The following is a 27451-nucleotide window of genomic DNA, read 5'->3' as shown; positions in this document are numbered from 1 at the left end:
TCTTCATAGCTAGCACCCTCCATACCAGGCAACATCCTGGTGAACCTCCTCTGCACCCTCTCTAAAGCATCCACATCCTTCTGGTAATGTGGCAACAAGAACTGCACGCAGTATTCCAAATGTGGCCTAACCAAAGTCCTATACAACTGTAACATGACCTGCCAACTCTGGTACTCAATACCCGTCCGATGAAGGCAAGCATGCTGTATGCCTTCTTGACCACTCTATCGACCTGCATTGCCACCTTCAGGGTACAATGGACCTGAACTCCCAAATCTCTCTCTACATCAATTTTCCCCAGGACTCTTGAATTAGATCTTCCAAAATGCATCACCTCGCATTTGTCTGGATTGAACTCCATCTGCCATTTCTCTGCCCAACTCTCCAATCTATCTATATTTTGCTGTATTCTCTGACAGTCCTCCTCGCTATCTGCAACTCCACCAATCTTAGTATCATCTGCAAACTTGCTAATCAGACCACCTATACCTTCGTCCAGATCATTTATGTATATCACAAACAACAGTGGTCCGAGCACAGATCCCTGTTGGACACCACTAGTCACCTTTCTCCATTTTGAGACACTCCCTTCCACCACTACTCTCTGTCTCCTGTTGCCCAGCCAGTTCTTTACCCATCGAGCTAGTACACCCTGAACCCCATATGACTTCACTTTTTCCATCAACCTGCCATGGGAAACTTTATCAAACGCCTTACTGAAGTCCATGTATATGACATCTACAGCCCTTCCCTCCTCAATTAACTTTGTCACGTCCTCAAAGAATTCTATTAGGTTTGTAAGACATGACCTTCCCTGCACAAAACCATGCTGCCTATCACTGATAAGTCTATTTTCTTCCAAATGTGAATAGATCCTAACCCTCAGTATATTCTCCAACAGTTTGCCTACCACTGTCGTCAAGCTCACAGGTCTATAATTCCCTGGATTATCCCTGCTACCCTTAAACAAAGGGACAACATTAGCAATTCTCCAGTCCTCCGGGACCTCACCCGTGCTCAAGGATGCTGCAAAGATATCTGTTAAGGCCCCAGCTATTTCGTCCCTCGCTTCCCTCAGTAACCTGGGATAGATCCCATCTGGACCTGGGGACTTGTCCACCTTAATGCCTTTTAGAATACCCAAAACGTCCCCCTTCCTTAGGCCGACTTGACCTAGAGTATTTAAACATCCATCCCTAGCCTCAACATCCGTCATGTCCCTCTCCTTGGTGAATACCGATGCAAAGTACTCATTAAGAATCTCACCCGTTTCCTCTGACTCCACGCATAAATTCCCTCTTTTGTCTTTGAGTGGGCCAATCCTTTCTCTAGTGACCCTCTTGCTCCTTGTATACGAATAAAAGGCTTTGGGATTTTCCTTAACCCTGTTAGCCAAAGATATTTCATGATGGGTTCATCTCTGCCTTTGTCTGGGTGGGAAAGACTCCTGCAGAGGGGGAGACGATCGGGTGGGTTGACTCTAACCAACCTGATGCTCTATAACTGGGCGGTGAACATTGGGAAAGTGCGAAGGTGGTTTGAGGAGCAGATGAGGGGTGGGGACGGATGGAGGAGGTCTCTTGTGTAGGGTCGTGTCAAAGGGCATTGCCTCAGCCCCTCTTCCATTCTCCCCATCCAGTCTCAACGAGCCCAGTGGTAGTGACATCTTTAAGAGTTCGGAACCAGTTTGGGCAACATTTTGGATTGGGGGACATGTCATTACTGTCGCCAATTTGTGATAATCATAGGCTTACACCATCAGGGCTGGATGCAATGTACAAGGTCTGGAGGAGAAAAAGGATTGAGAGGTTCAGGGATTTGTTTGTGGAAGGTAGGTTTGCGGATCTAAAGGAGAAATTTCAACTACTGAGGACGATTGCATTTAAGTGTTTGCAGATGAGGAACTTTATTCGTAAAGAGCTGTCTTCATTCCCCCAGTTGCCAAGACCCACACTGATAGTTAGGCTGCTGTCATGAGATGAGATGGGGCAAGGGAAGATCTCCGATATGTATGAGTGTTTGTTGGAGATGGGGAAACTATTGCAAGAAGAGGGGTAGTGGGAAGAAGAGCTGGGCCTAGGGCTAGAGGGAGGGGTGTGGAGTGACATCTTGCATAGGGTGAACTTTACCTCCTGCTGCACTCGGCTGAGCCTGATGCAGTTTAAATTAGTACATAGAGTGCACTTAACTAGGATGGGTATGAGTGGATTCTTCCCTGGGGTGGAGGCCAGATGTGAGCGTTTTTCAGGGGGGCCTGCAAATCACTCGCATATGTTCTGGTCCTTCCCCAAGCTAGTTGCATTCTGGGTCTCATTTTTTGAGACCGTGTCAGAGATCTTTGAAGTCAAGCTAGAGCAGTGTCCACTGGTGGCGATTATTGAGGTGTCAGCCTCCCAGAGGCTCGGAAGAAAAGTTCTATTCCTGGTGGATGCCGTTCATCACTTTCTTTAAGGACCTATTCGTGGCCAGCAGTTCGGGGGATGAGGCAGGCAGGTTGGGAGGGGAAAGGGTGAGGGAGGGAGGATAGTCGGTCTGAGGAGGGATAGGGGATTTAGGGTTGTTGCTGTTACATTGTTAAAATAAAAATGACAACTGTATTATATAGTTATGCCTTTGTATGTGAGAATTTTATGATGTTTGAAATAAAATATATTTTTTAAATTATTATTTCACGGGCTGTGGGCATCGTTGGCGAAGCCAACATTTGTTGTCCATCCCTAATTACCCTTGAACTGAGTGTCTGCTCAGCCATTTCAGAGGGAATTTAAGAGTCAACTACTTTGCTGTGGGATGGGAGTCACATGCAGGCCAGACCAGGTAAGGATGGCAGATTTCCTTCCCTGAAGGACATTAGTGATTATTTATTAATTGAATTTAAATTCCACAAGCTGCCATGTTGGGAATTAGCCTGGGCCTCTGGATTATTAGTCAAGGGACATTAGCAGTACTCCACTACCTTCTTCATCAAGATTTCAACAACCAATGGCCAGGGTGAGTGGGATAAGAACATCAACATGCTGAGCACAATGGCATTGGCTTTGTGGCATTTACTGACTAAACAACCTCCGAGTGGAGGCACAATGTCCCTCCACAAAAAAGTAAGACTATCTTTTACCCCCCACCAGCTACAGACCCCCCCCCCCCCCCCCCACCAGCCACAGACTTCAGCTTTAGCTCTTACCTCCTGCTTTTGATTCACTATGCTTCCTCAATTCCAATGTAAAACATGAGTGGGCTTGTTACTGCATCGAGGGACCATAGCAGCAGTTTTTTTAAATTTGAACTAGTGGTCCAAGTTGGGCCCAATCCTGAATGGGCTTGGCAGTTAACACTCCCTCCCAGGAAGCCAAGTCAATCCCACCATCAGTGACACTGTGCCCTGCACTCGGAAATTCTCTGAATAAAATATTTCTGCCTCACATTATCTTTCACAATTGTGGTGGAAATTCTCTTCATTTATACCTAATCATATTGGAAAATCCCGCAGAAAAGACCGAGCTAAAGTGCATGCATATTTAATTGCAAAATTCCTCTGTTGTTTCTGCTGACTATCAGTATGTATGCTTTAACATATAATGGCTCAATATTGTGGCTCCATCTCCACTTTAAGTAGAAATTTCCAGCAGTTGCACTGGGTGGAATTTTCTCATTTATTTTCAGTGTCAGCTCGGGCGGGAAAAGTGGTATCCTGCCCGCAGGCAGCGCTGCAGCTTTTCCCACCGTGGTTTGTATACTTCAGAAAGAAAAATCCAGGAGCCGGGTGCCACGATGTCAGGCTGGCGGGGGTGGGGTCTGAATGAGCCCGCCCTGCCAGCAATCCCGGCATTCAAAAGAATAAAAAATAAAAATGGCTAAATAAATAAAACATGGACTGCGTGGAAACAGAAACCCGTCCCCCGCCCTCCAACATTGAGGAACTCCTCCCCCCCCCCCCCCCCCTCCCATGGCACCTCCCCCACGGAAGCACCTAGCACTGCCCAGACACTGCAGTGCTAGGGTATTGCTCGGGTGCGATCCTCTCCCGCTGGGGGCTGCACATACCTGTTGTTGTGTTGGGTGTTCAGATATACAAACGAACCAACACGGTTGCAGATGGTACATCTCTGTTTAATTGTTCTGAATAATAACAACTGTTAACTTTTGGCTGTGGTTCGTACTTCACCAGTTAACCTGTGGACCCAGCCCTAACACTATCTTAGAGAGGCACTCAGCACATGGTGTATGTCTGAGTGGCATGCTGTGAGCTCTGAGCTCTGAGCTATCGCCTGCTGGAATGAGCAGGAACTGTGGTGTTCCCTGTTTTATAGTGCATGTGCTCTCACTGGTGATTGGCTGCGATGTTGCATGTGTGTTGATTGGTCCGTCGACCTGTCCATCAGTGTGATTGCACCATGATATGTAAATATGGATATCATGACATCCCCCCCCCCCTTTTCACAAGAATATGTGCCTACATGGTAATAAATATTGGTGTGTACTGAGTGCGACTGAGTATGTGTGTGCAATATTTACAACATGTATATGAGGCTAAGCTATATACATTGGAAGGTGTCAGGTGCAACATAGCAACGAGGTTGTACCACAAACAAAACAAGTGCAATCATCAAATATCGAAAGAGAACTCCTGGAACGACAAAAAAAAGAGAAACAAGTTAACATTGTTGCACAACAATTCAGTGAGTCCAATGTGCAAACAGGCTCATAAGTCCAGCCGGGTAGGTGGGCGACGAATTCGGGTTGACCGTTAGGATGGCACACCATTCATCGCCCGGATGAACGCTGTGCACTGGCATCGGCTGGTGGGTCCTACTTGGGGACATCCGATTTCTGTCTATTACCGCAACGCGGAAGGCTTCCCGGTCGTCGGTATCACGGGTCTGTACGTCATCAGGGTATGACACGGTGTATAGAGGCTGAATGCCCCGCACGTCCCTGCGAGGCTGGCGGAATTGCGGAGCGTTGGCAGGTTGAGCTGCTCGACAGCAGACAGCGTAGTGGCCCATCTTGCCACAGCGGAGGCATTGTCGAGTTATGGCTGGACATTACCGCTTTAAATGTGCGGATCCACAGATGCCGCACGTAGTGACGATGTCATGGCGTTCATTGCGCCATAACGCATGCGCAGTTCGGTCCTGCGTAGAGCACGTCCACGCGTCACACCCCTCTGCACCGATGTCCCCTATTCTGGCGCGTACAAGCGCGGGAGGCCTCGGAAAGTGCACAAAATGGCTGCCCTCGTCCAGGCCGCGGGCCGGGAGGAACTCGATCGACTGGACCTGCTCTGCCTCGTCGGACCCCTGCCGTGCCGATTCGGCCGCCTGGAATTGGGAGTACCGGCTGGTCGCGTTTTCATGGAGGACGCCGGTTTCGATGGCGGTGGCTAGGGTAAGGCTCTTTATTTTGAGGAGCTGCTGGCGTAGGGTGTTCGAGGTGACCCCAAAAACTATCTGGTCCCATATCATGGAATCGGAGGTGACCTCATAGCCGCAGGACTGCGCGAGGATACGGAGGTGTGTCAGAAAGGATTGAAAAGGCTCATCCTTACCCTGCAGGTGCTGCTGGAAGAGGTACCTCTCAAAGCTCTCATTCACTTCGACGCTGAAGAGCTGCTCAAGTTTTAGAAGGACCGTCTTGTACTTCAAAGAACAAAGAACAAAGAAATGTACAGCACAGGAACAGGCCCTTCGGCCCTCCAAGCCCGTGCCGACCATACTGCCCGACTAAACTACAATCTTCTACACTTCCTGGGTCCGTATCCTTCTATTCCCATCCTATTCATATATTTGTCCTCGCCTTCCGCGAATGCCAGGGAGTTGTAGATGTGGATGGCGTGTTGCCCTGCCGTGGAGAGGAGGAGGGCGATCTTCCTGGTGTCTGATGCATTCTCCCTGTCTGTGGCTTCTAGAAAGAGCTGGAAGCGCTGTTTAAACAGCTTCCAGTTGACGCCGAGATTTCCAGCGATTTGGAGCGGCTGCAGCGGGCTGATGCTGTCCATGGCGCAGGATGGTGTATCTCTGAAGAGGTGCAGGTAGGTCTCACAGTTGATGGGGAGTTTCGAAACCTGGTACCATGTCGTGTTGGGTGTTCCGATATACAAACGAACCAACACGGTTGCAGATGGTACAACTCTGTTTTATTGTTCTGAATAATAACAACTGTTAACTTCTGGCTGTGGTTCGTACTTCACCAGTTAACCTGTGGACCCAGCCCTAGCACTATCTTAGAGAGGCACTCAGCACATGGTGTATGTCTGAGTGGCGCGCTGTGAGCTCTGTGCTCTGAGCTATCTTCTGCTGGAATGAGCGGTAACTGTGGTGTTCCCTGTTTTATAGTGCGCGTGCTCTCACTGGTGATTGGCTGTGATGTTGCATGTGTGTTGATTGGACTGTCGACCTGTCCATCAGTGTGTGTGTGTGATTGCACCATGATATGTAAATATGGATATCATGACACCTGTGTGCCTCCGGCAGGTTCTGTCCGCCAGTTCCCCGTTTTTAAAAACCTGTTAAATACTCCGCTGATTTGATGTCATGCCCACTTTCTTGCGTGGAGGGATGTTCGAGCCCAGAGAGACCTGAATGGCATATCACATCCGCATAAAAGCCGTGTTGGGACCCTCCCTTCAATTTTCCGCCCCCTCCAACATTCCCTCCCGCCATAAAGGGAGGGTCAGAAGATTCCTCCCCACTGTCGATTAAGTCCAGAATTTTAATCACAGCAGGACACAGGAATGTTTTCTGGTGTTTGTGTGATTTTCTTTTCAGCAGTTTTGTTTTTTTCTTATTGATTCACGCTGAGATCTGTTCTATATTTCCTGTCATTGCGAATATACTCTTGTGGCATCGGTAGTCAACACGTTATAAATTACTGCTCCTTGAAACTGTCTCGCGTGAATGATGGTTAGATGGCTTGATGGTTGGGCCAGCTGAAGCTTCAGTTATTACACTGTGTGCAGTGTGAGTTCCATGCATTCCGTTGGCCCTGACTGACACTGATGTTTTGCATGGTTATAACAAATCTTACTTTCAAATTTCAGAGTAAAGCAATAGCTGCTCAATCAGTGAAACTTCCTAATGTGTCGCTGGAGAAATGCCGCCCCATTGGAGACCAACACACTAACTAAAACATATGTCCTGTGTGTTAGACCACAAGTAGCCTGATGTTGTGTGACTTGGGTTCTTCAAAATGGAATTGGAGCAACCAAACCCCATTTCTGGCTGTTATAATATTGTATGAAGGTGACTTAGTCCCTGTTTAAAGATCCTGCTAAAAATAGGTGAGTGCCTATTTAACCTATGAAAGCAATGGTCAGATAACCCCATAGGTGCCACAGCTTATTTTTGAATCTGCCCGGCAACAGTACACGACAGGAGGAACTGACTGGCCAGAAGGGTTTTTGAGCTTTGCCGTGTTTTTAAACCTGGTTTGGATGTTCTTTATGCAGGGCAATTGGCCTAGATTGAGAAGTGGAGACAGTGGATTCAGGAGCATTGGGCATTAAGGGATATTTGCGCAGGAACTTCCTCCCAGCTACTTAGATGGACTATATGGAAGTGTATACCCCATGATATACATGAACTTGACTGGGAAAATGGTTTGCTTCTACTTCCACGCTTTTTCATGTCTTTATTTTAGTCAAGAATCACCTGTAGGTTGAAATAACAGTATGTTTGTTTTTCAGTGCCACACTAAAGGAATGCTACATTTTCAGCGTCATTTTTTTTCAGATTACGTGTTCAAATGAGTGCTCGCCTTGCCCTCTCAGCCAGATATAAAAGATCCTATTTTGATGAAGAGCAGGGAAATTCTCTCTGGTGTTAGCCTTCTGCTCTGCTTTCCCTGCAATGGCTTCAAACTCAGTTTTGTCATCTTCATTCTTTGACTCTAAATCTTCCAATCATAGATTCTGACAACACAGAAGGAGGCCATTCAGCCGATTCTGCCTTTGCTGGCTCTTTAAACAGCTATCCAATTAGTCTCATTCCCTGCCCTGTCCCACTCCTTCCAGCCTTTAAATATTGATCGAATTTCTGCAATGTTGTTGGTAAATCGGTTTCCAGCACCCTTTCAGGTGTAATTCAGAATGTACCAGCTCTCAACCGTATTCTTATCGTTCACCTAATTCATTAAATTGTGGTCTTGACAAACTCATGATCCAATTCACATCGGTAATATTGTGGCTGTATAGGGCGGGATTTAATGGCCGTTCATGCTGGCAGGATCTTACGGTCCTGCCTCCGGCATGCCCCTGCTGCGGCTTTCGCGGTAGCGAGGGGTGCATTCAAAAGGAAATGCCGCTGACAATGGCAGGACAAGAAGATCCCGCCACCAGCCACTGATGAGCCGCTCTCCACTGCTGCAGAACGCGCCGTGGAGGGGGAGGAAAATTCCACCCACTGTCAGAACTTCCTTCTCAATTGTGCATGCTACTGTTTAAAACCTAAAGTGCCACTTATGTGCACCAGGAACTAATGCTTCAAGTCTTCAGGATCATAAAAATTGCAATTATTGAAACATTCCTGCATAGTTATTATAAAGCAGAGCATGGTTTGCTCATGTGTTGAGAGTTGGGTATCAGACCATGCGCACAGTTAATTGAGACATTCATTTGTGCATGAATGTGCTTCTTATATTCACCCTATTCAAACTCCACTCTCTTCCTGTCTTTGGATAGTGTCTGGGGAATCTGATTTGCTGAAAATGGCAAACGTGTCACACAGACTTCTTTCTGCCATTTGTTATGAAAGGAATAATAGCTGTTATAATATTGACAAAAGTGATACTCAGCTCTCAATGTCTGCTCTGAAACTAACTGTGATACTGTCTTTTAAAGGATCCCTTTGTGAGGTGCTGTTGAGGAGCTGTGATTTGCTGCCCTGTCTCAATGGGGGAGTGTGTCGGAATACAATGCCGGGATATGCATGTGATTGCCCAGCTGCGTTCACTGGGCACAACTGCGAAATCAATGTGAATAAATGCTCTTTAAAGCTCTGTTTGAATGGCGGCACATGCCTTGATGGAATAAACGTAAGTGTCATTCACGTTGTGAAGGGGGGCGGGGAAAGATCAGGATTTAAATTCTTTAATTCAAATAAGGGCCAATTTGTCACTTCCAGGGTCTCCTGGCTGCACTTCCATCATCCAACCTCATTAATGCACTCAAAGTTTTGCAGCCCATACTTTGTATTGTACCAATTCCCAGTCAGTTCCTGTCATTGTTTGAATCATACAGTACAGAAGGAGGCCATTTGGCCCATACTCGTTTTTTTCTTTACTCTTTCATGGAATGTGGGTTTCACTGACAAACCCCGTGTTTGTTGCCCATCCCTATTTGCCCTTCAACTGAGTGCCTTGCTCGGCCAACTTAGTTATGAGCCAACCACATCGCTGCAGGCCTGCCAGTAGGGTTTTTGTTATATTCAAGATTTATTAATTGGATTTAAATTACACCAACTCCATTTCCCAGACACACTCATACATGTGCACGCTCTCATACATGCACATGCTCTCATACATGCACACTCATACATGCGCAAACTCTCTTGCATGCACACACTCACATACATGCACACACTCTCTTACATGCGCACACTCACATACATGCACACACTCTCATACATGCATACACTCTTGCAAGGGTTCTTCCTGTTTATTTCCTTAAGAATTAGATAGTAGTTAACCAGTTGTATTTGTTGCAAATTTCATTATAGTTCTTATAAATAAAAGTAATTTAAACTTAAAATTGGTGACTGTAAATATCGGAAAACCAAGGGCCAAAGACTTGGGGTATTTTTTTGAAGAATTATTGGTTAATTCACTTGAGTTGTGACTCCGTTTTAAGTGGGGCTGGATTTGAGCGCGCACTATCCCAGGATGTCGTAACATAATTTGAGGGCTTGTCAGGGTTATTTGGAATGGCAGGCGGCAAAGTTTGGGTTACAGTATAAATTAACTTAAACAGAGAAATCAGGTCTGTAGTGATATAACACAATATATCGGTCTCTGGAAGCTGCTGAAATGTTTCTTCATGTGGAAGACTTGTCTCTGGGTTATTTAAAAGAGCTTTTAAAAATCAAGGGAATTCAAAATAGAGACACCAGCTAGAACTAGGAAGGTGAAGATAACTGACATGATTGCTCAGCATTTCAATTTGAAAGAGATGCTAGGAACACAGGAGAGACCATGAGGGGAAATTGAGCTGGAGAGAATTCAGTTCTAGATCGAGCATGAAAGGGAATAAAAAAATGGAGTTGAGGCCAAAAGAAATGGCATTGAGGCAAAAACAAAATGGAGATGGTGTTAGAGAAGAGGAAAAGGCAAAATAGAGAGGGGGAAAGACAAAGGAGACTGAGGAAAATGCAAGAGAGGTGATGAAAAGTCAAAAGAGAGAGAGGGAAAAAGGAAAAGAAAGAGAGGAAAAAGCAAATGAGAGAGACTTCCAGTCTAAGGCATCGGAAATTAGCAGGGAGTAGCCAGAAATTAGAGGGGAACTTAATCTCAGAACGGAACCCAGTGGTGATATGTTTAAATTTATACAGGCCCTTCCAAAATTCAAAGGGAAGGAGGTAGAAACCTTTTTTAAGGTTTTTGAGAAAATAGTACCCCAAATGGAGTGACGGAGAAAAATGGACATTACCCATGAAGAGTATATTGACGAGGTGGGCACAGGGAGTTTACGCTTCCCTGTTAGAGCAGGTGTCTAAGAATTATGAGCAGGTAAAAAAGGCCATTCTGGGTGCTCATGAATTGGTTCCTGAAGCATATAGGCAAATGTTTCGGAATTTAAGAAGACAGCTGGGACAGAATGCGTATGCCGAATTCAAAAGTGTTAAGCAGAGCAATTTTGATGGATGGGTCCGAGCATTGGGAGTTGCAACTACCCATGAGGCTCTGCGAGAGCTCCTTCTCTTAGAGGAATTTAAGAATTCCTTACCTTCAATGATTAAAAACCTACGTTGAAGACTAGAGTGTGAAGACAGCGAGACAAGAAGCAATTATGCCTGATGATTATGAGCTAATACATAAATTTAAACCTTCGTTACATCACTCCCATAATTGTGAAAAGGATAAAAAGTGGGAGAGTGAAAGGAAAGCAGGTAGCCAACGTAAAGAATGGATATCTGGGAATGCCCCAAGATGTCCTGCCCAGAAAGGAAAGAATGTACTAAGGGTGACGGCGAAACTCGAAAGCCGAGGTGTTATCATTGTTACAAGGTGGGGCACATTCGGTCAGCATCTTGAAAGTTACAAGGACAGCCCATGGGACTAGTGGGAGTTCAAAAGGAAGATTCTGAAAAGTGAACAAAAGTGGAGAATACTGCAGGGCAGACTGTAGCTTTAGCTGGACTTGGGAGACCGGAGGTAAACACTGCTGTGGGAGCAGATGTGAGAAATGAGGTAGATGAGACATATGTCGGGTTTGTGTCTAAGGGGAAGATCACCCCCTTTTCCACAACTGATGTAGCAATACCCATTATTGACCGTAAGGGACATGGGTGTGACTCAAACTCTCTTACTGGAGAACAAAGAACAAAGAGAAGTACAACACAGGAACAGACACTTTGGCCCTTCAAGCCTGCGCTGGCCATGCTGCCCATCTAACCTAAAACCTTCCACACTTCTGGGGTCCATACCCTTCGATTCCCATCCTATTCATGTTTTTGTCAACATGCGCCCCAAAAGTCACTATCTTATCTGCTTCTACCACCTCCTCCAGCAGCGAGTACCAGACACCCACTACCCTCTGTGTAAAAAAACTTCCCTCACACATCTCCTCTAAACTCACACCTTAAATCTACGTTCCCTAGTAATTGGCTCTTCCATCCTGGTAAAAAGCTTCTGATATCCACTCTGTCCATGCCCCTCATAATTTTGGTTTTGGTTTTCTTTGATTTGCTTTTCCTCCAAAGAGCTCAATGAAAGCAAGGTATTGGTAAACGGGATAAGTGGAGATTATATCCTAGTTCCATTGTATAAAGTACAATCGGGGTGTGATTTCATGTCAGGTCCAGTAATTGTCAGGGTGATTAAGAAATTCCCAGCAGATGGAGGAGACTTACTTTTGGGGAATGATTTGGCAGGAGTGAAGCTTCACCCATGATTACAGAGAGTCCGAGGGAAGTACTGCAGATAGCACATGAGGAAACTAGGAAACCTCATTGAGCATTAACTAACTCGAAGAAAGAAATGTTAAAAGACATCAATCTTTCAGATTGTTAGTCGGATGAAATTACCTCTATGAGAATGATTCCTCGCAGAAATTAGGCAAAGATAAATTTAGCAGAGAACCAGATTCTGAGAACTCCAAGACCGAAGAGGAGTCAGAATTTAATAGGACTAAAAGTGATGAAGTGTCAGACGAGAGTTCTGAATACGATTTTGGTTCTGATCATGAAGTAATGATAAATGACGAATACCGAATAGGCCTGTCACTAACTGATCATGAACAGATGGCATGTAATAATAATAATTTTTATTGTCACAAGTAGACTTACATTAACACCGCAAAGAAGTTACTGTAAAAAGCCCCTAGTCGCCACATTCCAGCGCCTGTTCAGGTACACAGAGTGAGAATTCAGAATTCGCAGCTGGTACGGGAATTGAACCCGCGCTGCTGGCTTCGTTCTGCATCACAATCCAGCTGTCTAGCCCACTGAACTAAACCAGCGCTGTTAATTCTTCCAAAGCTAGGAAAGAAGACAGAAAATCAGAAGAAGAAAGTGACCTGGACTTTGTTAAAAGTGATTTGTTACTGCCTTTTGCAGTAAACACATTGCCATCCATTGGGTAAATATTTCCGTGAGCATGTTTGTTTTGAAGGGTAATATACCCATTAGCATAGCATCAGATATTCAGGATGAGGACAGCAAGGGCTGTGAAGTGTCACAAAGCAAACTGCTGATTAACCCACACCCTTTTATGGGTACACATTACCTCTTTAAGGTAAATGAAACAAATAGCAAAGGAGATGAAATAATCAGTAATCAATTCCTTTTGAAAATTAAGAGGAAGGTGGATGGAGAACCATGTAATGATTCTGCCACCACATCTGTTAACAAAAAACAGAAAGTTCATGGAGTCAATAACATGCCATCCTCTGACTCGGAAAGTAAAGAAGAAAAGTTGAAATCTTGAAAATACCAGTTGTTTAATTCCACATTAGTAAATGGAGATGAGGGCTGTGGTTAGGAAGACTACGATGTCTTGTTCATCGTCGACAGGGACTTCAGCCAGGCCAACCTCAAGTGTGTACTGCTAAAATTCCACCAACACATCTCCTGTCCCACCAAAGGCACCAACATCCTTGACCACTGCTGCACAAACATTAAGGGTACCTACTGATTCATCCCCCGACGCACTTCGGAAAATTGGACCATAAAACGGTTCTCCTTCTACCGGCATGCAAGCAGAAACTTAAGTGGGAGAATCCGGTTAAGAAGGCCATACAATGCTGATCCGAGACAACAGAAGAACTCCTAAATGACTGCTTGGAGTCAGTAGACTGGGCCATAGTCAAGAAGTCAGTGGCTAACCGAAACAAGTATGCGACCTCCGTCACAGACTCTATCAGCAAGTGTGTAGAAGATTGCATGCCAAAAAAGGTAGTACGTACATTCCCCAACCAGAAACGATGATTTAAATCAAGAGATTCACTCCCTACTGAAGATTTCTTGTAGTGGTCTGAGTCATTCAAGACAGACCACTACAAGAAATCTAGGTCTGACCTCTGCAAAGCCATCAGGGATGCCAAGAGACAATACCAAACTTAGTTAGAGTCACAAACGAACGACATGGACCTTCGTCGGTTATATCAAGGCTTAAACACCATAAGGGGCTCCAAAGCAAAGCCGAGTAAAGTCTCCGGCAGCAGCACAACCCTCCCCAATGAACTCAATGCATTCTATGCTCGGTTTGAGCAGGAAACCAACAAACTGTCGTCAACTGCCCCAGCCGCCTTGGACACACCCATACCTACCGTCACCGCTTCCGAAATCAAACTTGCCTTCTTGAAAGTGAACCCTCGGAAAGCAGTGGATACTGACTGAGTCTGGTCGTGCACTCAGGTGCGGCGTGGACCAACTGGCAGGTGTGTTCGCAGACATCTTCAAGCTCCCCCTACTCCGTTCCGACTTGCTTCAAGAAGACCACCATCATACCAGTGCCAAAGAAGAACCAGGCAATGTGCCTCAATGATTATTGTCCGGTGGCCATGACATCTATCATAATGAAGTGCATCAAGAGGTTGGTGATGAGATACAACAACTCCATACTCCCAGAATGTCTTGATCCACTGCAATTCACATACCACCACAACCGGTCCACAGCAGACTCTAACTCCCTGGCCCTACACCCATCCGTGGAGCATCTCCATAACAAGGACGCCTACATCAGACTCCTATTCATTGACTTCAACATCATAATCCCAAACTCCTATCAAAACTCCAAAACCTACTAATTGGCTCCTCCCTCTGAACCGGATCCTTGACTTGCTGACCCATAGACCACAATCAGTAAGGATTAAAAAAAAACACCCCCTCCATGATAGTGCTCAATACTGGGGCCCCACAAGGCTGTGTATTTAATACCCTACTATACTCCCTATACACACATGACTGTGGCAACAATTTGGCTGTCACCCCATCTACGAGTTTGCTGATGACACGATCATAGTGGGTCGGACCTCGAACAACGATGAGTCAGAATACAGGAGGGAGAATGAGAACCTAATGGCATGGTGTAACAACAACAATCTCTCCATCGATGTTAGCAAAACTAAGGAGCTGGTCATTGACTTCAGGAAGCGAAGTATAGTACACACCCCTGTCTGTGTCAATGGTGCCGAGGTGGAGATAGTTGACAGCTTCAAATTCCTAGGTGTGCACATCACCAACAATGTGCCCTGGTCCACTCACTTCAATGCTGCAACCAAGAAAGCACAACTGTGCCCATACTTCCTCAGGAAACGAAGGAGATTTGGCACTTCAAGATGGTTTCATTTTTCACCTTTTCACTATCCTTTAAGAAATGCACACAGTAAATATACTTTTTCATTTTAAAAAACAACACCCGCAAATGGGTATAGTAATATAGTCCATTTTTTTCTCGATCTTCTTCCTCCAACTGAAACTGCTTCCGTTCATCACATTCGTGACAAAGCACCGGCTATCACATTTTCTCATCCTGCCACATGTACTATTTTTAAATGAAATAGCTGCAACAACAAACTCCAGCGAAACAGCCGTGCATTGTTATTCTGGAATCGCTCCAAAAACGTCAACGGATTACGATCAGTATATATGACGGTGTCAGATGGATTGCTGGTCACATAAATGTGAAAATGTTGAAAAGCCAGCACCAAACTCAAAGTCTCCTTCTCAATCGTGGAATACTTTTTCTGGTGACAATTCAATTTCTTTGAAAAATAACCAATAGGCCGCTCTATCCCTTAGTCGTCGTCTTGTAGAAGCACCGCACCTACACCCACCTCACTCGCATCAACCACCATTTTGAATGTGTTTGTATAATTTGGGATGGCTAACACAGGAGCAGTGGTTAACACAGCCTTCAGGCCATCAAATGTCTGTTGACACTCCGCTGTCCACTGGAATTTGTTACACTTCTTGAGCAAGTCCATCAGTAGAGTGACCACACTGCTAAAATTGGGTCCAAATTTCTGTTAAAATCTACATATATCAAGAAATCGCATTATTTCCCGTTGTGTCGAGGGTATCGGAAACTCCGCAATAACTTTTGTTTTCACATCCCGTGGGACCATTCGACCCTGTCCGATTGTATGGCCAAGGAAAGTGACTTGGGCCTTTCCAAATTCACTTTTGGCTAGGTTTATCACCAAACCCGCCTCCTGAAGTCGATCAAATAATCCATCAGATGTTTCAAATGTTCTGTCCATGTCTGGCTGAAAATTATCAGATCGTCGATGTATACTGCACAATTGGGTAATCCTGAAACAACTTTGTTAGTTAACCGTTGAAATGTGGCTGGGGCGTTTTCATGCCAAATGGCATAACTTTGAATTGGTATATACCATCTGGAGTCACAAAAGCTGAAATCTCATTCGCCCTTTCGGATAAAGGTACCTGCCAGTAACCTTTTAAGTAAATCCAGTTTGGAAATAAAAGCTGATTGTCCCACTTTCTCAATGTAATCCTCCAAATGTGGGATAGGAAAAGAGTCTGTTCTTGTAACTGCATTAACCTTTCTATAGTCCACACACAACCGTTTGGTACCGTCTGGTTTTGGTATCATAACTATGGGTGAGCTCCATTGGCTGCAACCCACTTCAATTATGCCATTTTTAAGCATACTCTCAATCTCTTTGTTAACCTGTGCCAATTTTAAAGGGTTAAGTCTATATGGATGCTGTTTGATTGGAACAGCATTTCCCACATTTACAGCATGTATAGCCATTTTAGTACTTCCCAATTTATCTATACAAACTTGCCCACGTGATATCAATAACTCTTTCAGGTCAGTTTGTTTTTCCTCTGGAAGGTAACTTAACAATTTATCCCAATTTTTAAGAACATCCTCATTTTCCAATTTAATTTGAGGTCTGTCAAATTCACAGTCAGCTGGATTTGGTTCGTCACTTTGAGTTGGAATCATTAAAACCTCCTTTTTCTCTCCTTCCCTTTCAAAGTACCTTTTAAGCATATTCACATGACACAACTCAGTGAGTTTTCGTTCTATCTGGCGTTCTTACCACATAATTCACCTCACTCAATTTCCTTTCAATCTGATAAGGTCCACAAAACCTAGCTTTTAAAGGTTCACCTACTACTGGTAACAACACTAAAACTTTATCTCCACTGGCAAAACTACGAACTTTGGATTTCTTGACGGCGACCCTTTTCATCACATTTTGTACAACTTTTAAATGTTGTCTAGACAATTCACCTACTCTATTTAATCAGTCCCTAAAATATCACACGTAATCCAAGAATGTAATTTCCGATTTCTCACTCGCTAATTTTTCCTTAATCAATTTAAGTGTCCTCTTACCTCAGGACCAAAAATTAGTTCAAAAGGACTTCATTTGGTTGACTCATTCGGAGCATCCCTAATTGCAAACAGTACGAATGGAATTCCTTTCTCCCAATCCTCTGGATAATCATGGCAATAAACCCTCAACATTGTCTTTAATGTCTGAAGCTACCTTTCTAACGCTGCCTGCGATTCTGGATGGTACGCAGTTGATTTAAATTGTTTTATTCCTAAGCTATCCATAACTTCTTTGAATAACCTTGAGATGAAATTTCATCCTTGATCCAATTGTTTTTCTGTGGGTAGTCCATATCTGGTAAAGAATTTAACTAACTCCTCCACAATCTTTTTAGCTGTAATATTACATACTGAAATGGCCTCTGGAAACCTAGTAGACACATCCACTGTAGTCAGAAGATATTGATTCCCACTTTTTGTTCTAGGAAGCAGTCCTACGCAATCAATTAGGACCCTTGTAAAAGGTTCCTCAAATGCTGGAATGGGTATTAAGGGCGCTGGTTTTATCACTGCTTGAGGTTTCCCTATCACTTGACATGTGTGACATGATTGGCAAAATTTAACTACATCTTTATGCAGTCCAGCCAATGAAAATGATTTTGGATTTTAGCTTGAGTTTTCCTTATTCCCAAATGACCTCATATGAAACTCGCAACACCTCCTTTCTATACCCTACCGGCAATACTACTTGATGAACTTCTGCCCACTTTTCATCCGCCTGCATATGTAAAGGTTTCCATTTTCTCATCAAGACATTACTTTTACGGTAATAACACTCTAGTATGCACTCAGATTCCTCTTCCATGTATGCTTTCTGATACATCCGTTTCATTTCGACATCTTTCTGTTGTAACTCCGCCAATTTTCCTGAACTAAAAATATCCGCCACATCCTCCACTTGTTCCTGTTCTTTTTCAACCATCTGATGAAAAATTGTTTCTGATAATTGCACTTCAACTTCATCTTTACTCTTTGATTTCTCCTCTTGTCTTAACCTGTGACTTTGCGACTTTGGACAGGATTCTCCCCTACCCGGCGGGGCGGGGGGTCCCGGCATGATGGAGTGGCGGGAACCACTCCGGCGTCGGGCTGCCCCAAAGGTGCGGAAGTCTCCGCACATATCGGGGCCAAGCCCTCACCTTGAGGAGCTAGGCCTGCGCCGGAGTGGTTGGCGCTCTGCTGGCTGGTGTGGACGGCCTTTGGCGCCACGCCAGCCGGGGCCAAAAGGTCTTCGCCAGTCGTCGGAAGTCCGCGCATGCGCGGGAGCGTCAGCGGCTGCTGATGTCGTCCCCTGCGCTCTCTTCCACCTCCGCCATGGTGAAGACCATGGCGAAGGCGAAAGAAAAAGAGTGCCCCCACGGCACAGGCCCGCCCGCCGATCGGTGGGCCCCGATCGCGGGCCAGGCTACCGTGGGGGCACCCACCAGGGCCAGATCACCCCACGCCCGCCCCCAGGACCCCGGAGCCAGCCAGTAAGGTAGGTGGTTTGATCCACGCCGGCGGGAGAGGGGTGACAGTGGCGGGACTTCGGCCCATCGCGGGGCGGAGAATCGCCGGGGAGGGGGGCGGCCGACCGGCGCGGCGCGATTCCCGCCCCTGCCCAATCTCTGGTGGCGGAGAATTCGGGACACGGCGGGGCGGGATTCACGCCTGCCCCCGGCGATTCTCCGACCCGGCGGGAGGTCAGAGAATCCCGACCCTTGTTACCACACAATCCAGAATAAGCCCAGAATATTCATCCTTCAACACTTCAGTTATCTGATTTTCCATGGCTTATCAACCACAGTAGGCATCACTCCCACCTGCGATCCAGCTATATCTTTACCCAAGATAAACTGTATTCCTGGACAAGATAGCTTCTCTATTACTCCTACTACCACTTCACCACTCTTCATTGGACTTTCCAACCTTAAACCTTATATAATGGAACACCCTGAATTCCACATATTACCACCTTTTCTGGCAACATTCTTCCCAACTACATAACTCCTTAACTCTTACCATTAAGAGGGCAGCATGGTGGCGCAGTGGTTAGTGCTGCTGCCTCAAGGCGCCAAGGTTCGATCCCGGCTCTGGGTCACTGTCCGTGTTGAGTTTGCACATTCGCCCTGTGTTTGCATGGGTTTCGCTCCCACAACCCAAAGATGTTCAGGTAGGTAAATTGGCCACACTAAATTGCCCCTCAATTGGAAAAAATGAATTGGGTACTCTAAATTTATTTAAAAAAAACTCTTACCATTAAAGATTGACTAGCTCCCGTATCTCTTAAAATTGTGACTTCTTTACCTGCTCCTCCTCATACACATGAGTAAACTTTACCCACACAAGTACATTCTTTAAAGAGATCTGGCACCTTCTTATCAATCACCTTTTGATCAGGCTGTACAATCATTTGTACATCCTTCGCTTCACTTGGACTTTCCGTTACCACTTTAACAAACCCCACTGTCTTAACCTGTTTTACCATATCAGCCTTCCCAGTGCTTTTCTTCAACCACGAACATTGTGACTTTACATGGCCTAGTTTATTAAAGAGAAAACATTTGACACTTTTCATGTCTCTTCCACCCTCCTGGATTTCTTTTATAATCTGGGGTACACTCTCCTTATTATCTCCCATCAGATCACCTTTACCTTTACCACCTGAGTATTTCTCATGTCCCCAGTTTCTATCCCTCACAGGCTGAAAATGATGTTGGAAACCAAGCTTTGATTTATGAACTAATTCATAATCATCTGCCATTTCTTCTGTTACTCTCGCAGTTTTAACGCTCTCCTCTTCCACATGAATTGGCACTACATCAGGAATTGAACTTTTAAACTCCTCCAAAAGTATAGTTTCTCTGAGAGCTTCATAAGTTTGGTCTATTTTCAAAGCCCTTACCCACCTATCAAAATTACTCTGTTTGATCCTTTCCAACTCCATGTATGTTTGACCAGGTTCTTCCCTTAAATTTCTAAACCTTTGTCTGTAGGCTTCAGGCACTAGTTCATATGCACCTAAGATGGATTTTTTTTACCTTCTCGTACGTCTCCGATACCTCCTCTGGTAGTGATGCAAACACTTCACTAGCCCTACCTACCAGCTTTGTTTGAATCAGTAATACCCACATGTCCTGTGGCCATTTCATTTGTTTAGCCACCTTCTCAAATGAAATGAAAAAGGCTTCCACGTCCTTCTCGTCAAACCTTGGCAATGCTTGGACATATTTAAATAGATCCCCACCAAGCCTTCGACTATGTCGCTCTTTCTCACTATCCTCATCACGATCCACCAACTGTATGTTTCCCTTTATGCCTGCCAATTTTAACTGACTGTCATGTTTCATTGCCATTTTTTGATGTTCAAACACTCTCTCTTTATCTTTCTTCCTGATCTGTATCTCCCTTTCTCTTTCTTTTTGTTCTGCGAGGGCTATTCTTTCAGTTTTCCTTTCTTCTCCCTAATTTTCCTCTCTCTCTCTTTCTCTTTCTCTTTCTTTTCCCTCTCGCTCGCTCTCTCTCTCTCTCTCTCTCTCTCTCTCCCACTCTTTTTCCTCTCTCTCTCTATCGTATTCAAGCTGCTTCAATTCTTTCTCATGTTCCATTTGTTTAATTTACAACTGACTTTGCTATTTCCAGTGAGTCAAACTGTGGCTCAGGCAACTTTAAATGCTTAGCCACCGGCATAATTATCTCATCTTTTTGCATTTTGTCAGGTAATGTTAACTGCAATGTTTTTGCCAAATCGAACAGTCTGCTTTTAGTCTCTGTCCATAAGGTACTGTGTGTGGTAATCTCCTTTGCACCTTTTCCAATGCTTCCACATCCTTCCTATAATGCGGCGACCAGAATTGCACGCAATACTCCAAATGCAGCTGCAAAATGACCTCATGGCTCCGAAACTCAATCCCTCTACCAATAAAAGCTAACACACCGTACGCCTTCTTAACAACCCTCTCAACCTGGGTGGCAACTTTCAGGGATCTATGTACATGGACACTGAGATCTCTCTGCTCATCCACACTGCCAAAAATCTTACCATTAGCCCAGTACTCTGTCTTCCTGTTATTCCTTCCAAAATGAATCACCTCACACTTTTCTGCATTAAACTCCATTTGCCACCTCTCAGCCCAGTGCTGCAGCTTATCTATGTCCCTCTGCAACTTGTAACATCCTACCGCACTGTCCACAACTCCACCGACTTTAGTGTCATCTGCAAATTTACTCACCCATCCTTCTACGCCCTCCTCCATGTCATTTATAAAAATGACAAACAGCAGTGGCACCAAAACAGATCCTTGTGGTACACCACTAGTAACTGGACTCCAGTCTGACCATTTCCCATCAACCACCACCCTCTGTCTTCTACCAGCTCGCCAATTTCTGATCCAAACTGCTAAAGCACCCTGAATCCCATGCCTCCGTATTTTCTGCAGTAGCCTACCGTGGGGAACCTTATCAAACGCTTTACTGAAATCCATATACACCACATCAACTGCTTTACCCTCATCCACCTGTTTGGTCACCTTCTCAAAGAACTCAGTAAGGTTTTTGAGGCACGACCTACCCTTCACAAAACCGTGTTGATTATCTCTAATCAAATTATTCCTTTCCAGATGATTATACATCCTATCTCTTATAAACCTTTCCAAGAGTCTCCCCCTTTCTCCAGGAACAGTGCTATCATTTGTATTATTGTATGCTTTTCCTTTTAACTTCATGGTGTCTCTTGCCTCACTGGATGTTCACCACAGTTTTTGCTGAGCAGACTGCTTTTTCCTCAGGAGTACTGGTTCTGTATCACATGAAATTATTTTTGAACCTCTGCCATTGATCTTATGTCATTTTGATCAATAACAGATTGACATCCATTTCTTAAAGGTACTCTCACATGACAGTGCCAAAACACACATTCACACAAACACACACTTACACTCAGTCGCACTCCCACGGACTCACACTAGCACACATCCATGCTCACATACTCTCACTAGCATGCATCCATACTAAAACAGGCCCACAAACACACTTAACATATACTCTCACTAGCAAACTAACACACAGACATTCACACAAACACACAGACGTACTGCACATAGAAAAAAATATACTCACATATATACACATTAAAACAAATCAATGGGATTAGCTGAAATAAGATTGTCAAAGTTAACTAGGCCTAACCGATGCTGCACTTATACCGGCACATCTTCAGCAGATATCACTGAATAATAACCAGGATGGCAAATTCTTAAACCAAAACTTCAAAACTTCCTAAACTTTAGTAACTGAGTTCATATACTGCATCGGTCCACCATCTACAAGGCACAAGTCTGGAGTGTGATGGGATACTCTCTACATGCCTGGATGATTGCAGCTCCAACAACACTCAGGGAACCCAACACCATTCAGGAAAAAGCAGCCCGCTTGATTGGTACCCGTTCCACATTCACTCCCTCCACCACTGACAGCAGCAGTGTGTACCATCTACAAGAAGCACTGCAGAAACTCACCAGGGGAAAACACCTCCAAATCTGAATGATAGGGATGGGTTAACATTGTCAATTTCACTTGGCCCTTCAATCAACAAGCACATGCAGCAGCGCCGCTCCCCATTACAGATCTGCTAACCCTCCTGGCCCCCTGCCCTGCACCCCTCTGTGTACTCCTTCATTGAATGCCCTCCCCATTTGTCCTCATTCCTGTGTGTCTCTCCACCTAGGCTCCTGTTCAATGGACACTCCTTCCCCATTGCAGCCCTGCTAATGTGCCACTTCCCCCAGCCCCCTGTACCCAACCGCTGCACGATCCCTCCCTTTGAGCACACTCTCCAAGCCCCTCTTCCCCTGTACAATCTCCTCTGCATGCACTCTGTCCTGTTCAACCCTCACTTTGTGTGGCCTTAACCATGTGTAACCCTCCCCCAGAGCCCCCTTAACTTTCCCAACCTCCTGCATCCTGTTCCCCATGTACCCAAGTACCCAGTCCATCCTCCACCCAGCCCACTCCTTGTACACCCGCCACTGCACAGAGAGCTCATTTCCCTGTGTACCCTTCCCTCCCTGACTCACTCCCCTTCCACAAAATCACACTGTGGTAGACTAGGGAAAAAAGAATCTGGGTTAAGAGTCCCTGCTATCGCTCGACTCACAGTAAGGTTCCAATACCCCAAATCATAATTCTTCATCATATATTTAAAAATAAATTCCAGAAGAAAGCAAGAGGATTGCAAAAAAGCCTGCAAAAGCATCTGAATAATTGCTTTGGTTGTACCCTGCACTGTCTTGCAGGTACAAGTGAACACCACCATTAATGCAAATATCAGACATGCTTAGCAATTAGTCAGTCGAACAAAATGAAATATTGCGACTGCGTTGCCAAATTGGCATCCTCAGTGTTGGATGTGACAAACCACACACTGGGAGGAAACACGTTTGCTGAATACATTCCCGAGGGCCCATTTTAATCAGAGTTCGATTTGCTCCATTTGCCTTTCACTGTGTGAAAATGTCCGAGGTCACTGATGTGTGCTACAATTAATCTTGTGTTATATTCCGTTGGAATTAAGAAAACAACTGGTTTTAGGTAAGGCTGCCTTCAATGGCATGAGACAGAGAGTGTCCACAGTAAACTTGTCAATCTGTTATTGATCAAAATGATATAAGATCAATGGCAGAGGTTCAAAAATAATTTCATGTGATACAGAACCAGTACTCCTGAGGAAAAAGCAGTCTGCTCAGCAAAAAACTGTGGTGAACATCCAGTGAGGCAAGAGACACCATGAAGTTAAAAGGAAAAGCATACAATAATACAAATGATAGCACTGTTCCTGGAGAAAGGGGGAGACTCTTGGAAAGGTTTATAAGAGATAGGATGTATAATCATCTGGAAAGGAATAATTTGATTAGAGATAATCAACACTGTTTTGTGAAGGGTAGGTCGTGCCTCAAAAACCTTACTGAGTTCTTTGAGAAGGTGACCAAACAGGTGGATGAGGGTAAAGCAGTTGATGTGGTGTATATGGATTTCAGTAAAGCGTTTGATAAGGTTCCCCACGGTAGGCTACTGCAGAAAATACGGAGGCATGGGATTCAGGGTGCTTTAGCAGTTTGGATCAGAAATTGGCGAGCTGGAAGAAGACAAAGGGTGGTGGTTGATGGGAAATGTTCAGACTGGAGTCCAGTTACTAGTGGTGTACCACAAGGGTCTGTTTTGGTGCCACTGCTGTTTGTCATTTTTATAAATGACATGGAGGAGGGCGTAGAAGGATGGGTGAGTAAATTTGCAGATGACACTAAAGTCGGTGGAGTTGTGGACAGTGCGGAAGGATGTTACAAGTTGCAGAGGGACATAGATAAGCTGCAGCACTGGGCTGAGAGGTGGCAAATGGAGTTTAATGCAGAAAAGTGTGAGGTGATTCATTTTGGAAGGAATAACAGGAAGACAGAGTACTGGGTTAATGGTAAGATTTTTGGCATTGTGGATGAGCAGAGAGTTCTCAGTGTCCATCTACATAGATCCCTGAAATTTGCCACCCAGGTTGAGAGGGTTGTTAAGAAGGCGTACGGTGTGTTAGCTTATATTGGTAGAGGGATTGAGTTTCGGAGCCATGAGGTCATTTTGCAGCTGCATTTGGAGTATTGCGTGCAATTCTGGTCGCCGCATTATAGGAAGGATGGGAAGCATTGGAAAGGGTGCAAAGGAGATTTACCAGAATGTTGCCTGGTATGGAGGGAAGATCTTATGAGGAAAGGCTGAGGGACTTGAGGCTGTTTTTGTTCGAGAGAAGAAGGTTAAGAGGCGACTTAATTGAGGCATACAAGATGATCAGAGGATTGGATAGGATGGACAGTGAGAGCCTTTTTCCTCGGATGGTGATGTCTAGCACGAGGGAACATAGCTTTAAATTGAGGGGAGATAGATATAGGACAGATGTTAGAGGTAGGTTCTTTACTCAGAGTAGTAAGGGTGTGGAATTCCCTGCCTGCAACAATAGTGGACTCACCAACACTAAGGGCATTCAAATGGTCATTGGATAGACATAGGGACGATAAGGGAATAGTGTAGATGGGCTTCAGAGTGGTTTCACAGGTCAGCGCAACATCGAGGGCCGAAGTGCCTGTACTGCGCTGTAATGTTCTATGTCTATGTTAAAGAGCAACAGAACAGATAGAAAGCTCTGCATAAAGGGAGTGTGCAAAATATAAGGAATGTCAAAATTCGCACAAATATATTTGCAGTTATGTTTTTTAATACCATCTTAGCTGATCCATTAGAAAGCCACATATTCAACTTCGCTGATGATGCAAAGATACGTTGGCATTGTAAGCCAGTTGATCATAAGAGTTATAGAACGTTTGTGGCGCAGTTATGTGCCTGTCCAGGCAATGTAGAATCGTAGAATTTACAGTGCAGAAAGAGGCTGTTCAGCCCATCAGGTCTGCATCCACCCCGGAAAGAGCACCCTATCTAAGCTCACACCTCCACCCTATCCCCGTAACACTTAACCTTTTTTTGGGGGGACATTAAGGGCAATTTAGCATCGTCAATCCACCTAACCTGCACATCTTTGGGCTGTGGGAGGAGGAAACCCGCGCAGGCACGGGGAGGTCTGCACAGACAGTGACCCAAGCCGGGAATCGAATCTGGGACCCTGGAGCGGTGAAGCAACTGTGCTAACCACTGTGCTACTGTGCTGCCCACATCATTGTAAATCTCTTCTGTGCCCTCTCTCATGCAATTACATCCTTCCTGCAATAACGTGAACTGCACACAGCACTCAAGTTGTGGCCTTAACTAATGTTAAGGTTGAGAACTCTGAGTCTGTACTCATTGAAGTTTAGAAGGATGAGGGGGTTATTGAAACTTACAGGATACTGCGAGGCCTTGATAGAGTGGACGCGGAGAGGATGTTTCTACCAGTAGGACACAAGGACCCGAGGCCACAGCCTCAGACTGAAGGGACAATCCTTTAAAACTGAGATGAGGAGGAATTTCTTCAGCCAGAGAGTGGTGAATTGTGGAACTCTTTGCCGCAGAAGGCTGTGGAGGTCAAATCACTGAGTGACTTTAAGACAGAGATAGATAGGCTCTTGATTAATAAGGGGTTATGGGGAGAAGGCAGGAGAATGGGGATAAGAAAATATCAACCATGATTGAATGGCGGAGCAGATTCGCTGGACCTAGTAATCCTGCACCTATGTCTTATGGTCTACAGTTCCAGAATAACCTCCCTGCACTTATATGTTATATCTTAGCTAATGAAGAAAAGGATTCCATATGCCTTCCTTAGCCACCTTATCAACCTGTCCTGCTACCTAAAGGTAACTGTGGATATTCACTCTTATATCCCTCACTTCCTCTAAACCTCTCAGTATCCTCCCGTTTAGTGTGTCATATGCAAGATGGAAGGATAAATTACAAAGTGAATAATAATAGATAAAGTTAATAGGCAAATTAGTTTCAATATGGGCAAATGTGAGTGTCATAATATCCACTCGTGTATATAATGTGATGCAGACAGGCCGTGATTGACACACAGGATAATCAGTGAACACACACGACACATAACAACCAATCACCAGACAGGACACCACCACTATATGGCACACAGGGCATTAAGACTCTCCCTCTCTCTACAGGACACAGGTACTGAGATAGTCAGGGTGCACAAGCCAGTGAGTGCTATCAGCATGAGGTAGAGAGTTAGTCTGGTCAAGCCAGTAGGATGTTATTAGTTAGATTGATAGAGTGTCAACTCACAGCAGACTACGTACAGCAATCAGGAAGTTCAATAAAACAGTGTTGGACCATCTCCTGTGTCAGAAGCCTGTTTCTAGTTTCACTGCATCCAGTTGCAGTCAACGTTGAACCAACTTACTAAACACATCAGTGAGGTCATACACATTGGAGCTAAAAAAAGGTTAGATGAGGGACTTCATAAATGTTTAAGCTAGAACCAATGAATAGCCAAAAATTATTAATGAAGATGCCTTGCGCAGTTACACAAAACATCTAGAGGATTGAAATACAAGAGATAATGTTTCACCTATTCAAAGCCTGGAGTATTGTGTTAGTTCTGGGCACCACACCTTGTGAAGGATGCATTGGCCTCAAAGTGACTGCAGCGGCGATTCACCAGAATGAGACCAAAACTCCAGAGGTTAAATTATGAGCACGGTTACACAAATTAGGTTTGCATTGCCTGGAAAGTTGAAGGGTAAAGAGTGGTTTGATGAAAGTTTTCAAGATATTATTGGGAACTGACAGGGTAGACTGAGAGAAAATATTTCTGCTGCTTGGGCAATCTAGGACCAGGGACCATAACATAAAAGTTAGAACCAGAGGACAGCATGGTAGCACAGTGGTTAGCACTGTTGCTTCACAGCGCCAGGGACCCAGGTTCGATTCCCGGCTTGGGTCACTGTCTGTGGGGTGTCTGCACATT

The 27451-nt window shown here is 44.9% G+C and overlaps 1 protein-coding gene across 1 annotated transcript in view; it reads left to right on the top strand.

Annotated features, from left to right (window-relative positions):
* Positions 1–27451, top strand: part of LOC140411416 (uncharacterized) — a 632495-nt gene that overhangs the window by 150557 nt on the left and 454487 nt on the right. Inside the window, exon 3 of the mRNA XM_072500524.1 lies at positions 8834–9027. Coding sequence (XP_072356625.1) covers positions 8834–9027 — 194 coding nt within the window. The remainder of the gene's footprint in view (positions 1–8833; positions 9028–27451) is intronic.

The sequence above is a fragment of the Scyliorhinus torazame genome, chromosome 4, assembly GCF_047496885.1.
Source record: "Scyliorhinus torazame isolate Kashiwa2021f chromosome 4, sScyTor2.1, whole genome shotgun sequence".
NCBI classification, from domain to species: Eukaryota; Metazoa; Chordata; class Chondrichthyes; order Carcharhiniformes; family Scyliorhinidae; genus Scyliorhinus; species Scyliorhinus torazame.
The sequence above is the reverse complement of the archived record's forward strand: the minus strand, read 5'-3'. Positions and strand labels throughout refer to the sequence as shown.